Source organism: Hippoglossus stenolepis, chromosome 19 (assembly GCF_022539355.2).
Source record: "Hippoglossus stenolepis isolate QCI-W04-F060 chromosome 19, HSTE1.2, whole genome shotgun sequence".
NCBI lineage: Eukaryota > Metazoa > Chordata > Actinopteri > Pleuronectiformes > Pleuronectidae > Hippoglossus > Hippoglossus stenolepis.
The window spans coordinates 6068647-6083007 of NC_061501.1; the positions used below are offsets into that span (position 1 = coordinate 6068647).

Consider the following 14361-nt stretch of genomic DNA (forward strand, 5'->3'; position numbering starts at 1 on the left):
CAGTCTGAAGGCGATCATAGTCATGAATGAGAAAAACACAAGAAAGCATTGAAAAGCTCACAAACACACTGTTTAAATGCGAAAACACAGGGGTTTTATTTAAGCTACGGCAATTCACACCAGTGAAAATTCAAACTCACCGGTCCTACTTTCTGTGTCACTGTCTGAGGGCTGGTGGACTGGGGTGGAGTTGGGTGTGGTGTCTCCATTGACAATGTGACTAAGGGCAGGGCTACAGGAGGTGGAAGGCACCTGAGCATCCACACCGTTGGAGGCCGAACAAGAATCTGACCGTGGGTCCAAGTCAGTACCATTCACTGTGCTTTAGGGAAGAGAACACAAGCATTTATTACCTCTATACTTTACTTGATATAATTGACATGTATACAGTTTTGCTAAAATGAAGATGTAAATTCTTTAAATAAAACTATAATTATGAAGCCATAATATCCTGGATATCAGTGCTACCATGTTGAGCTGGTGACGTAATTTGGGCCAAAGTCTGTGCAGGAGTTCAGCCACGGTACTGAGGTCCCAATTGCGACAGCTGGCAATAATAAAAGTCTCACCCCCATCTTGAAAGCATCAAATAACAAATTAAAACTGTGTTGAAATACACTAGGGTGATAAGAAACCATGTTTGGGAAATATCAGTGTGTGGTTAGATTTTTTTAGGGTTAGTCCTTTTCCTGTCTGCTGACATGAAGGGGGATTATGACCTCTTCTGCAGCCAGCCCTGAGGGGGCTATTGAGATGTTGGCTTCACCTTTGGGAGCTGACCGATGTTTATCTTTGTAACAGTCAAGGGACCACACTAACACCAAAGCAAGATCTGCCATACGAGTCAAATTGAGGTTTTGTCTAGGCCAGGGTGATAACAGCAGGCCAAGCTGGTCACAAGGGGAGACAATTTCAGTACGACCAAGGAAAATCTTAAAAGCTTGTACTATAGTTTTGAGGATCGGGTAAGACACACTGCATTGGAAGTGATACCAGAAGAAATCCCACCAATTCTTACCACGGTCATGCTGCTTTCACAATTGGAATTCGGATTCAACTGTTTTTGAAGCCAATCAGATGCACGGAGGTTTATTCTCTTGCCATTCTAGATTTAACTTTAACAACTCGTTATCCCACCATCAATCGTTTTGCCTTCACATTTGCAGCAGAATTATAACTCATTTATTTTATTTTTTTTTTTTTAATCGGACAACACTGTAGGCTGCTGGATGATACCGAACTGTTGTCCAAAAAAGTAAGAGCCAGGTTCCACTACTTTTGCAAGACTTTTTATTATATTTGCTTATGCTGCAGGCACTGTCAGTCAAATCTGGTCAAAGATGAAGCAGATCAACTGGGTTTCACTGTGTTAAACTCTTGGAATAATATCAACAATGTGTCTTTTTTTCTTAAAAAAATGTTTTTCATTTTGTCATAAATATTTAATGTTGTAGAGAAAGTTATTAAGTTATTCAATTAACTTAATTTTGTAATTGTCACTGACCTCAATGGTCTGATTTAACGCTGTGACAATTAGCACCTACCTTTCAAACGTATTAAATATAGACGCAGTCACAATAACCGCAATTATTTTCAGGCTTTGTAAATCACAATGCGTGTGCTAAATTAAAGTATTTGCATTTACTCTTCCCAATATTTTGCGCACTCGGGTAGAAAAGCCCGATACTCTATATTCATTAAGGCAAACGTACTGAATGGACAGTGCGTGGTATTCTGCACGCAATCCTCAGTGCGCACAGTTAGTAGATCAGCTTGCATGTTTTTTTGCGGGTGAAATCAAGTTTGCCCACGTTTTACACGCACAAACCTTTAGTAGATCAGGCCCTAAGTTTGAAATACTTCCCTGCTTGGGTCTTGCAGTCCTCTCAGCAACTGCAATGCAGAGGAGAGGAGCCAGGCAGCCACAAACATCTTAATCCCCCCTCCCCACCAACCTCTCGTCTGGTGCTAGGAGCAGACGTTCCTCCTTTGTGGCTTTCAAATGAAAATCCTGTTAGCCTCATTGAAGGGCACTTTTACAGTGTGACTGATAACAGAATAAAGCCGGATGAATTAAAGCAGGAGCAGGGGGATCAACCAGATTGAGAAGACACAGAGAGACAAAAGACAGACCTCTGTGATGTTAAAAAAAAAGTTTAAAGATGTTTTTAGTGAGATGCACAACAAAAGAAAATGAAAAAGTTTAAAGATGTTTTTAGTGAGATGCACAACAAAAGAAAATGAGTATCATCAGTAAATTGACCTTCACATAATGCTTTAGGGCACATTGTAAGAGAATCATGCTAACACACAACACTTACCCGCCTGTTGGCATTCTGTTAGCTACATCAAAAATCTGTGGTTCATTTAGTTTGTTTACCTGTTAGCAGCCCTTGAGGAAGTGGACGATGAGTCTCCATTTTCATGGATGGCATCACCATTCTGCTGGACTTCTGGGAAGAATTGGAAGAACAATGTACAATTTCTACAGTGTTTGTGTCTCTGCAAAGTTTTTTGTGGCATTTCTCGCTTCTCATTTCTCTTGTTTCCCCTCAGATTGTCATTCACTAGTTATATATGGTACATAAAAAAGATAATCCCAACCAACCCAAAACATAAGTACTGAGCTCACTGGTGCCATTTGCAGCATTGCCGTTGGTAAGCTGTGCTGGTTCCTCCTGGTCGGTAACGGTCAGTCCATCTAGGTAGACAGTCAGCTCCCCGGCAGCCACAATGGCTCCCTTCTGCTCCACACTCAGCTTCAGCACCTCCTTCACATTCTCCACTGCAGAGCCAAAGCAGAGATGTCATGGGATGAGGGATTATAATGTGAATGACACAACCAAGAAAAGCACAAAGCAATCCATTAGAATATTTGTTATGCTCACATAAGAATAAAAAGCACACTAATCTGCAGTGTTTGATATCAGACTACAAACTGGCTTAATAGATTAAGAGTGCTACTACGATAAATCAACCATAGGCCAAACAGCAAAACCGAATGAACTCTTGTGTGCCATCTTTAGAATGATCTGACTTTTGTATTGTATCTAATATACAATGTTTATTCTGTTTGTACTATAGTATCACATCAGAATATATGATAACAATGTACAAAGAGCAAAGTAACAAAAAGAAAGAACAAGTTCAGAATGCATATCTCTGATGTTGACTAGTCTAATCAAATCATATCTTAATGGACTTGCTGTTCGGTGGTGCTGTAGTAACACATGGCAATATTCTATTACAATACAATTCAGTATATTGGATATTTGATCATACATTTTCTGTCATGCTGCTCCAGTGCTTTCATTAGGTCCAGTGTGGCTTTGCCCAGCAGAGCGTCTGCTTTCAGGGTGTTGTGACTCCATACTTTGAAATCCACCTGTGTGTGTGGTGTTACACTCCTAGATGGTCCGGAACACACAAACAAACAGCAGTATTGTCTATATATTCATCAGACTCTTTTTTGAATAGAACATATAAATAGAATAACGAGTTTCTTAGCATCTTTCTGAATTCTACAGATGTTTGGCAAAGCCCAACAATACATTTTGTTAGACAAAGAAATAATGCAAATAAAAAGAAAATAACAAAAAGAAACCACACACATATTTAGATGCTTCTCGTTCTTCTAGATTACATTTGCATCGTATGGTCAAAACAACCAAATAAGTTAAATACCAAGTATATAGCTGGACTAGTCATAGTCAAAAAATAGAAATAATGGCTCATACTTTCAGTTTCTCCATTTTCTAAACTCTGTTCCAACTCCAAAAAATCTGCAGGTTGAGCGACTGATGTACTCCGCTCACACAAAGCTGCCTCTTTGTTTTTTCTGTCCTCTCGCACTACACTACACACACTACACAGGCAGAGTCACCGTATTAATGGTTGAGCACATCAGTCTATAAAGAAATATCTAGGATTACAGCCTAAGCCAGGTTAAGGCCCTAGTATACAAAAGATTCACGGAGCGAAGTTAAGACCATGAAGAAAGCAGCACTCTGGCTCGACAGTGATAATTACCCAATCAAGACAATTAGCATTTACAAGGAAATGTCTTTGGCATTTGGCAGACATTCAGAAGCCAAAGAGTTGCAAATATCTGCTATGTTCAGGCTGCAGGCTCCAATAGTTTCTCAAATGATACAAAGAGCTCTGTGTGTTGTTGGACAGCATTTTTCCTTGTTCTAATAATTATCAGATGAGCCACCCGAGGGATTTTCTGGTCATATTAAGAATTTCAAGAGAAATTCTTTTCTAAAACTTGTTTCAACAGCCTTCTGTTTGTTGCATAAAGTATACAGTTCATTTTCTCACTAAAATAACTCCTCGGAATGAGGAAAGAACTGTTGCTCTATTTTCAACTGCTTTTTACATGAAAGCAGGCTGTTTGGGATTCCAAACTTTTTCAAGGAAAATTCTATTTAGATGGATTATGAGAGGATGTATGTTTGTGGTACTGTGGATTCACATTGTGCCTCATTTTATCTCTGCTAAATAATAAAGGTTGGTTAAAGAGGTTTCATTACCTAGTCTCCATCACTCAGTTCTGGACAACTACATTTCAAAAAAGGAAATAACACACTAGATCTGTTTTACATGTGAAGTCTCTCTCAGCAGGTAACTGAAAATGCTCCATTTAGTGCAGGAGAGGGGTGGTGTTTGTGTAGAGCACGCAGGAAGCCGCACACTACTCGCGCTCTCTAAATTCACACACTCACATATGGGCTCAATCAGACATGACACAGACTTTGTACTATGGAGCTGGCAAGGTTAAGTCTGTTTGATGTCCGTTTAATCTGATTTGGACATTAGCGTTCACGCATACAGCTGCTTCGGGTAAAGCAGCTTCTGACACACACAGACTGTCAGAATCACAGAGTATGCAAATTGATGCATCTTACAGAGTGAGCCTCTCATCCCATTTAGGACTGGAGGAGCTGTGGGACTTCACTGTACGGCGCGACTCCCCCTCCGCTGTCACCTCCACATAAATGGAAGTCCCAAACAGGCTCTTCTTCCTCTTGATCTTGGCACAGGAAACTGGTAGTACATGAGGGAGGCAAAGAAACAACTGGAGATCTTTACTTTCAACATTTTATATTTTCACTATATAGCCAGCACTTTTTCAGACAGTCATGTTACATAATATGATATGGAACCCGTTTGGAAGAAAAAAAATAATTTTCACACAGTAATTCCTGTTGACATGGTGCGTCAGCATGAGCACTAAAGGGAGTGATACGGTTTAGAGACTCCCACACATCACAGCCTGCTGTGTTTGGACTCACCAATGGCATGAAGTTGTGACGTTCCTCTGTGGTTATGGCTAGACTCTGCTCTGGATGAGGCTGTGGCCATGTCATACACCACAGTGGGAAACCTTCAGAAAACACACACACGACCCGACAGACAAAGTAAGTCAAGTCAATTCAAGTCTCAGTTTATTTTCAAAGCATTGCTGAAAACATAAGACTTAAACAAAGGGCTGTGCAATCAAAATAGCAATTACTATTACGACACAAAAAATAGTTTAAAAGACAAGAAACACTATAATAATAAAAGCAATAAGACGATAAACAATTATATAAAAAGCAACACTCATATGAATGCAAAGCAAAGGTATACAGAAGAGTTTTAAAAACAGTGCAGAGAAAAGCCTGGCCAACAGTGACATTAAGTAGAATAAGAGTATACAAGTCAAGAGGAAGTAAGTGCAGGTATGACCTCTTCAAAATCATTAAACAATAAAAATGTAACCTTTGATAAGACCCACAGCTGGATAAAACTGGATTTAATCACCAAATTCATCAATTTGATCAACTTAAAATCACGATATCATCCCCAAATTTCGAAGGTGGTACATAGGTCTATCATGGGCACCACCAAATATACGGATGTCAGCTTAACTAATTACTATAACAACATTTAAAGTCATCCAAGCTATGATGTATTTTTGTTTAAAAAAGGCAAGCCCCTCCCAAACAGTGGAACGAGACGCCATGCTCTAAGGAAAGCTCTTAAAGAGAAAACAGTATTGGCCCGAGAATAGAACCCTGAGGGACTCCACCATGGAGAGGCCCTAAGGAGGACACAGAGTCACCAATGCTGACAGGAAAATGTCTGGTAGACAAGTAAGACCTGAATCCTTCTAGTGGTGCCTTTCATCCTAACACGGTGCTCTAGGCGAGGATCATATTTTTTACTGTGTGACGAATGCAGCTGTGAGATTTAAAAGCATAAGAATGGTGAAATCCTTTGAGACGCTTTCTAATAAAAGATCATTAAAATCTTTTGAAAGTTCACTGGAACACCTGAAGAATGCCATGCATGTTTAAAAAAGATGCATTGCAATTGTAAAGTAAACTTCAAACAGTGCACATAGCCAGTAAATTCACAAATAAGAAACAGGTGAACTCTACAGGGCTCAAGTACACTTGAGAAGTCTGAGGACTTGCTAGCAACTGCTGTTTGAGCTTGATCCATAATACTGTAAAAATGACATTGATATGCCTGTATGTTGTCTGTCCTTTTTACAAATGATAAACTAACTAAATCACTGCTGGCCCCATTTCAGTTTAAAACTCTGGTGTTACTGTTTTAGTCTGCACAGGCAGAAACTTAGACTCAATGATGAAATGATGATGCAGTCACCCACATTTGTTGCCTGTTTAGATCTTATCTTAACTACCAGCAGTGAATGAAAAACAGTGCTAACACTTACTGTCAGAAACAGTTCCACCTCTTAGTCCAAGGAAAGAAACCCCTACTTTTCGCCATTTGCGTTCCTTGTTAGTAGCATTTTCAACTAAGCAACCAACTGCAAATAGACAATCTGCTTCCTGTTTACACTGTCATGCGTAGGGAGAGAGAAAGAGAGAGAGATAGAGAGAGAGCCTTTGAAAACTTGGCATGAGTGGAATCATAAACCCTGAGTGTCCTCAGAAAACACCAACATACTTCATTGGACTTCTGGCACAGTGGTTATATTCATATATCAGTACACTTCATTATGTGGTGTGAGTTGCATCCATATGCTCTAATCAATGGAGAAAAAAACATTTTTAAACACTAAGTTAGAGATCTTATTGAGAAGTGTAAAACATTGGAACATTATAAAACTGTGGCAGAACATATGGCCATTACGGCCATATTAATGTAGGTAGGCAATTAATGGAAAACACTGTGGAGGCCTATTAATCTGTTTATCCAGTTTCACAAACAGCTCTGCAGGTTTGTGATGATGAGTGAATCCTCAAGTTCTATTGTTTATGCTGTGATATGCAAGTGTAAAAATGTACCCTTAAATTATTTTTTGTAAAACAGACACTCGATTCTTAATAGAACATTTTAATCTGGTCGACTAACAAACCTCAGCTATTTGTGAGAATTTCTTTTGAATGACTTAACACACGTAATATTTACCAGTACCTAAATCATTTTGTAATATATGAATTCTTCATTAACATAATGCTGGGTAAAAATCTTGTATACTTACAACTGGTGTGTGCTGCTAGACCCTCTGTTTCAGCCTACTCCGTGTCCCATGGTTCCTCTGAAACAATAAAAGGAGGTAACTTTTAGGACAAAGCAGGCACAACAAGGACCTAAAACCGATTTGTTCATACAGTCCATTTTATAAATGTTGATCTAGAAGATCAGCTTGGGGCATCCCTTATCAAAGTCATTAAATGTGGCTTTCACATGATTGTGCAGTCAAAATGACTAGCGGAAGACTGAGACATATATTCAATGAAGAGCCTCATGCTTTGAAATACATGAATTGCAGAAAGAAAAAAACAGAAAATTGTAAATATGCCAGAAGTAAACTCATAAGTCAGAGTCCCAGGTTGATGACAACAAAGTTATACAGGCACTTAGTCAGAAAGTTACCATTTAATGCAATCTTCATAATATTTGTATAACCAGCACAGTAGAAGAGGCTCCTTCAGATATTTGAACTCCCTGTGCATTTGTGTAGTAATGCATTGCAGATGGTCAAACAACTAAAACCTTGCTATCCTCCTCCAAAATATCTTGTGAAGACAACCGACAACGTAGAAAGATGGGATGTGACAAGTTAATGGATGAAGTAATTCTTGACATTTCACCATGATCCCCACGAGTCATACATCACTCTTTAAAAATGATGGTATCCATTAAATAAAATAATGCGCAAAATATGTTTAATTGCACCAGCTCATACAACTTCTGTTCGCTGGGAGAGAAATCCTCAACAACTGACAGCAACATAATCATTGCATGTCTGTATGTGGTTTGAAAAGAGGAATTTCTCCAAGACTGCAGTTGGACTTGGTGGACATGTCGGGCTGTCCCACATCTAGGTTACACCTCATCATGTTGGCTAAAGATCTGTCATACTTTTAACCTATGTGGATCATTTTTCTACAGGGTTTAAGTCAAATCTAACAGACAGGTGGATCCTTCCATGCCAGCCACAGCATGTGTGAGCTGCAATAATTAGTCACAAAATGTATTAGATGAATACAAAATTAGTTAGCAATTACCTAAATAAGTAATTTAATTATGTCTCTGCACAAAATTAACTATTTCTTAAAATGTGTATTCATATTTGCAGGTTCATTTTTTAACAATGATGAAGTGAGTATATACTTTGGATCTTGACTGTTTCAGCAAAACAAGAAATTTGAATTGCTGAGTTTCAACTAGCATTTTTTTTACATGTTTTATTGATCAATTTGTACAGTTTATTTTTAAGTAATTGGCCAATTATTCAAAAAAATGCAGAGCTAATCTAAATCAAAGGCCCCTGGCTTTCTATCAGTATACATGAAGGACTAAATACAATTTATTTTCTTGGAGGAGAAATTCAATTGCCACAAGTCAAAAAGGTTATAAAAATGCACTCTTGAGTAAAAAAAAGTAAGTTGCACAATAATATTTAACAGGTGGTCTATCACCCAAGACACAAAAACGATATATTTTACTTAAGTTTCTTGCCTGTTTAATTTATGTGACAGCTCAATCCCTACTTTATTTTGCTGGCATTTAAAATTGCAACAGAAGCCATAAAAAAGCAGTCAACTGAGAGGAAACACTGTTTAACCGTGTATATCAGGTCTGTTCCTGTTTTACTTTTTTTCCCTGCCTGTAGTAAGAAAGATCAGCACTGGTGGTATAGTGGTGTATTTGCTTACAAAACAGGTAGCAACCATCTTACTGCAAGAAAATGCGTTTCATATTTGTGGTGCATGTGCCAAAAGCATTTTCGAAAGGAGGTTGTTGACAGACCTTAAAAACTGCACTCATATAGTTGTGCTGCACAGTATATCAAAACTATTAAAGAGTTTTAGTACTTTGTGAATGACAGTGCTTCCACTCCCAGCAGGCATGGAGGGAGTGCCTGATAGGCTTGAGCTTACCCTTCGTCCCAAAGTTGATATATATTGTAAATGGGATAGAGGAGGATGTAAATTCATTTTAAGACGGACACACAAAAGACACTGCTGGTATGCTTGTACTGCTGGTGGATTTTTTACATCAAGAAATCAAACAGACCTGGACCCTGAACCGCCAGCATCTGACCACAGCAGCCACAGCAGGGATTCTTTCCAATATAATAAAAACTTGCTGTTAATGTTACAGCTAACGTTAGACTGTGTGATGTTAACAGCAATGTTACTGTGGTTTGCTTTCTCCAGAGAATGACCACAAAATGGGGTCCGGACTTTCTCTGGAGTTTGCCTTTCACATGGGAATAATGTATTTTCAGATTCTCCAGTCAGATGCATTCACAACACAAATCTACAGAGGCAGCATACAGGAGGCAGTACGTAAAGTATTAATTCCGCTGCAGAGATCACGTTTTTGTTTACAGAATTCGCAGATCCACATCCTCCGGAGAAACTCAGTTCAGTGCATGTCTGAAAGCAGCTATAGACAGAAACTGATCTCAGTCCACTCAGTTTCGCACTGTATGTATAGCTGCTATGTCCATCAAGTAAAAGAACTACTTTCTAACTGATAGTGTCACGGCACGGACACGGACAGCGTATCAACAGACAAGATACAGCAGCACATCTACATCATCGATTAAGTAAATATGTAGATTTGCGTAACGTATGTCGACACGTCGAATGGAGGGCGGCTGCGCCAAGTCAACGCGTGGATTCACCCAAAGAGCAAGCTGAAGCGGAAAAAATTCCCCTTGATCATCATAGGTCACCAATAGGCAGACCGCGGTCTGGAACCGGACCCAGACGCCGTTCTTTAATTGATATTAGATTTTGGATGGACCGTTTCTATTTTGAACTGCGCAACTTCACCTTTTCTCACATTTACGGTAGTCTTATTTTAAACTGTGCTGCCTTTTTCGTCTTTTACGATAGTAAATCCTGGCAGAACATGGTAGAGTTTACTTCTCTCACTGAACAAGAGAAAATGGGGAACAAAGAGAAAAGCAGTGTTAAAGCTGTTTAGTTGTTAATATTTGAGATTGTTCATTTGTGAAATGTAGTTAAGAAAAAATAAGAAAAGGGTAAACTAAAACTACATCTTTTTTTTCTTTTAAAATTAAGCACTTTATTTTAAGATGCCTTTTTCAAAAGCTCTTTATATAGTTTTTGAATGCAAACATAATTTTACTTGAAACGAGAAAAGAACATTTAGTTTATTATTTTATTATTATACTACCTCCAGTTCAATGTGAAAATTAATAATCATTGTTGCAATATTATTGAATTGTACTTTCTTTATTTTATTTGACAGTCAGTATTTGACTTCATACAGAAATAGATACAACAAATATTTGGCACTGAATCATAACGCATGTTCGAAACTATGATATTTCGATACCTTTGCTTGAGGAAATTTTGTTTTTGATGAATTTATTATTATATTAATCAAGAAATAAAAATCGTTTTATGAATCGAAAAAAGAATCGCGAGATTAATCGTTAAAAATAAATAATTGCTCTGCTTGCTCTGTGTTGTTACTGACAATGTGAATTAACTGACACACAAGTGAACGTTCCCCTAATGCAAAAGGATAAATTATGATTTTATCAATCAAGTAATATAAAAACATTTTCTTCCAACTTTCTCATTTTGTTGCTTGTGGTGCAAAGAGCCTTTATCAAAGAGTAAGAATGGCTAAAATTTTCCTCCACATATTGTGTGAAAATGTATGGGTAAAATTTCAAGTCTATGGTATCAGTAAGCTTTTGGTTAAATATTCTTTTAAAAACAACAATAATTTTAATGCGGATGAACTGTACACTGTATATTCACTATCTTGAAAATACACAGTTAAATCTAAAACCACATTCAAATACACAGTCGAGTATCTACAGAACCAAAACACAAAAACTTCTTTCATAAGTAACAGCCAGTTACTCTGCAATTATATCATGATTTTATGTTTCTTATTTCTTATTTTTATTAGGGGCGGATGCGCCTGAAGGACACAGATGTGACGACCATGTGCTGTCTCCAGTGGCAAAGAAGAAAAATTAAACACTGGGTTGTTATGATTATAAAACTGCTCAATTCAATCAAAGTCATACCTTTAATAATTTTATGAAATCAAGATTTGATTTAAATAAACTGTTTCTTGTGGAGTAGTAATCAATAGTTTGATGTATAAAATAGTTTAGACTAAATGTACTTCATAGAAAAACAAGAATTTGTTAACGTATCAAATTCTTCAATGGACCAAACGTTCCGTGTGAGGATTTTTTGGACAATTCTTTAAAACCTATGTAGGTCATTCAATGAGAAACTAGATCTGCACACTGAGTGCTCGTTCAGGCCCCTGTGAGACATCATTTCTGTGGGACGTTGTAACATCCAAAGACATCTTGTGTATACTGTAATTCACATCGCTAGCTGATTAGCAACACAGCGTAGCAATTAGCCATACTTCTTAGCCTTAGTTAGCAAAGTAGCGTCAAGCTAGGTGGGTTTGTTTGAGCAACCAGTATTCATTTGGCCAGGCTCAGCTACGCAGAGAATTGAGGTGCCTACTTTGAACTTCAAAACTGCACTTAGGAAACCTGTGGGTGACGTCATAGAAGCTTTGTCCATCTTTTTTTATAAAGTCTATGGTACCTAAACTAAGATAGGAAAAGGTCAAGGTGAAGAAAAATATGGTTCAAAACAAACATTTTTTAAGATATCTCAAAAATAAGAGGGCTAAAGAGAAAATCTAAAGCTTGCATTGATCAGATGATTATTCTCCATTATTTGATATCATATGATAAGTGATGTCATGAGGAAGTCACATTGAATTTAGAAAATGACAAATGACATCATGCATAGTTCAAAAATACATTAGCATTGCCTCTAATACTATTAATTTTCTATTTAGTTATGTTATATTTTCAAAAATTATATTTAAAGATAACAGGGTGTCTCACTTCCAGATTCTGTCATCTATTTTTCCTGATATTTAGGTTTTTGCCATGGCATTGTTTCAGTATCGTATAAAGATATCTCAGTCAGAAGTGTGTATCATAACAACACTGCTATAAATATTATTAAGGTCCTCAAGTTTCCACATATTTAACAATTTACACACCAACATGCACAACCAGGCCTACACACATAGTATTAGGGTTCCCCACTTTGAAATACAGTGTAGGAGGCCATGTCAACGCTTACATGAACAGGATTGAAATCCCTTTTCAAGCATACACAACACATCCATAAAATAGCGAAAAAACTAACAAAAAACAAGTCATAGTCTCAATAAATGTTATAATAGCAGGCGTCAGGAGGTTTTCATCAGTCCATCTAGCCCACATAGAGTTTCACTGCAGCAAATTTCCCATTACTGCACAGTTTAGCCTCAGTAAAGAGACAGCGATTGTGCCTTTAAATGTCTCTACATAAAGGGAAAGTGTCAGTTTGTCACCGAGCTCTCCACCTAGGTTTTTGATTCACATTACTATTCCTTATGTTGACATGACACACAAGTTTCACACAATGGATACAGGCTATAACTCTTTGCTTTCAAAAGTTGAAAGCAAGAATATTTAAGAGCCATCCAACAAGGGTTGTTTCTTAAGTGAAATCTTCTTGTTTGCATCTACCTACCAGTGTGGCTACACTATGACAACCAGGAAAGCTAACTAATGGTCCTAAAATACAATAGCGAGGAGTGTACAGAAACCCTCCTCAGCCACTGAAATAACAGTTTGAACATTTTGTTTCACATATCCACAAAAGTTGAATGGAGACAGCCTGGCCCTAACCTTTATTGAAAGTGATTCCCATCAGGTGTTGACTGAAGCTGGGCTCAGACTGCAGGAATTTCAGGCTGATTTAACCTTGACTAGGTCGCCGTGAGAATCAAAAGAGGATCCTTGGTCGCTACTGATGTTCAACCCAAATGATCTGGTAGTGTGAAGGGTTACAGAGCCGTTATTGGCTGTGAACCGCCCACAGAATCATAGGGGCCGCCCTGATAATTATCAAAAATGTTTGAGATTTATGATTTCAAATTGGGATGATTACGTCAGTAGTTTCAGAGTGGAACCAAGCTTTTGAAACAGGGACCACAAAACAAATTACTGTAAGTGTGGTGGACAGCTGAGTTACAGGAAAGGCTTGTCGAGATGTTTTTCTACACATATTAAACTGCCAATTAAAATCTCCCCTCCAGTTCTCGCCAAAAAAATAAGACAGGCCATGTTGACCACGTCACACCAACCATTTTCTCATTCATACTTGCTTTTGATTTATATCACTGCAACCGAGCAAGGAGTCGCACTGAGCCAGTTACCATTGTGTCAGTTTTGTTTGCACCTTCAGATCATGTCAGAGCTGTGACATGAGGAGGTGCGTCACTACTGGACTGGAGTGATGAGCTTAACAACATCCTGTAGTGTGTGTTGTGCCATTATTTTTCAACTCTTGTAGAGTGTGCGTGTTTGTGATTAGAGGGAGGAATAACTGCGAAGATTCCCCTCTAGTGTGTGATAGAAAACCGGCCTGGAATTTTAAAACTCCTGTAATCTGAGCCCAGTTTAAGTCCATCTTTACTGGGTTACCCCTGCCTGTGTGGGACTCTTACAGTGCAAGTGTTACATTGTTCCTGTCCAATATTTATAGAAAGGGCGCTACTGATATGTTGTAGCAATGCTGTATTAAATAGCAGCATGCCAGCCTCTTAACAGGCCTATGTTTACCTTTGTCTTATCTCAGGTATTGTGCACAAACACCAGAAACAAAATGTCAACGCCTCTAAAAGTTAGAAGATGTCCCAATGTTTTTTTCTCTTCACATGTCAAAATCCGGTAAACAACACCATGGGTAATTCAGTAATAAGGGAGTAGACTGTCTACACTTTCAAACTATCCCTAGCTTACAAAAG

General features: G+C 38.1%; 1 protein-coding gene across 4 annotated transcripts in view; it reads right to left on the bottom strand.

Annotated features, from left to right (window-relative positions):
- LOC118098654 (NEDD4-like E3 ubiquitin-protein ligase WWP1) overlaps positions 1-14361 on the bottom strand; it is a 31711-nt gene that overhangs the window by 16449 nt on the left and 901 nt on the right. For 2 of the 4 annotated variants that reach the window (XM_035142694.2, XM_035142697.2), the window contains exons 2-8: positions 7505-7561; positions 5298-5389; positions 4911-5049; positions 3283-3407; positions 2633-2785; positions 2381-2453; positions 141-322 (exon numbers count right to left, since the gene is read on the bottom strand). In XM_035142694.2, coding sequence (XP_034998585.1) covers positions 141-322; positions 2381-2453; positions 2633-2785; positions 3283-3407; positions 4911-5049; positions 5298-5367 — 742 coding nt within the window. In that variant the 5' untranslated portion in view covers positions 5368-5389; positions 7505-7561. Of the gene's footprint in view, positions 1-140; positions 323-2380; positions 2454-2632; positions 2786-3282; positions 3408-4910; positions 5050-5297; positions 5390-6730; positions 6858-7504; positions 7562-14361 lie in introns of all 4 variants that reach the window. The other 2 variants (XM_035142695.2, XM_035142696.2) reach the window with 2 other exon arrangements.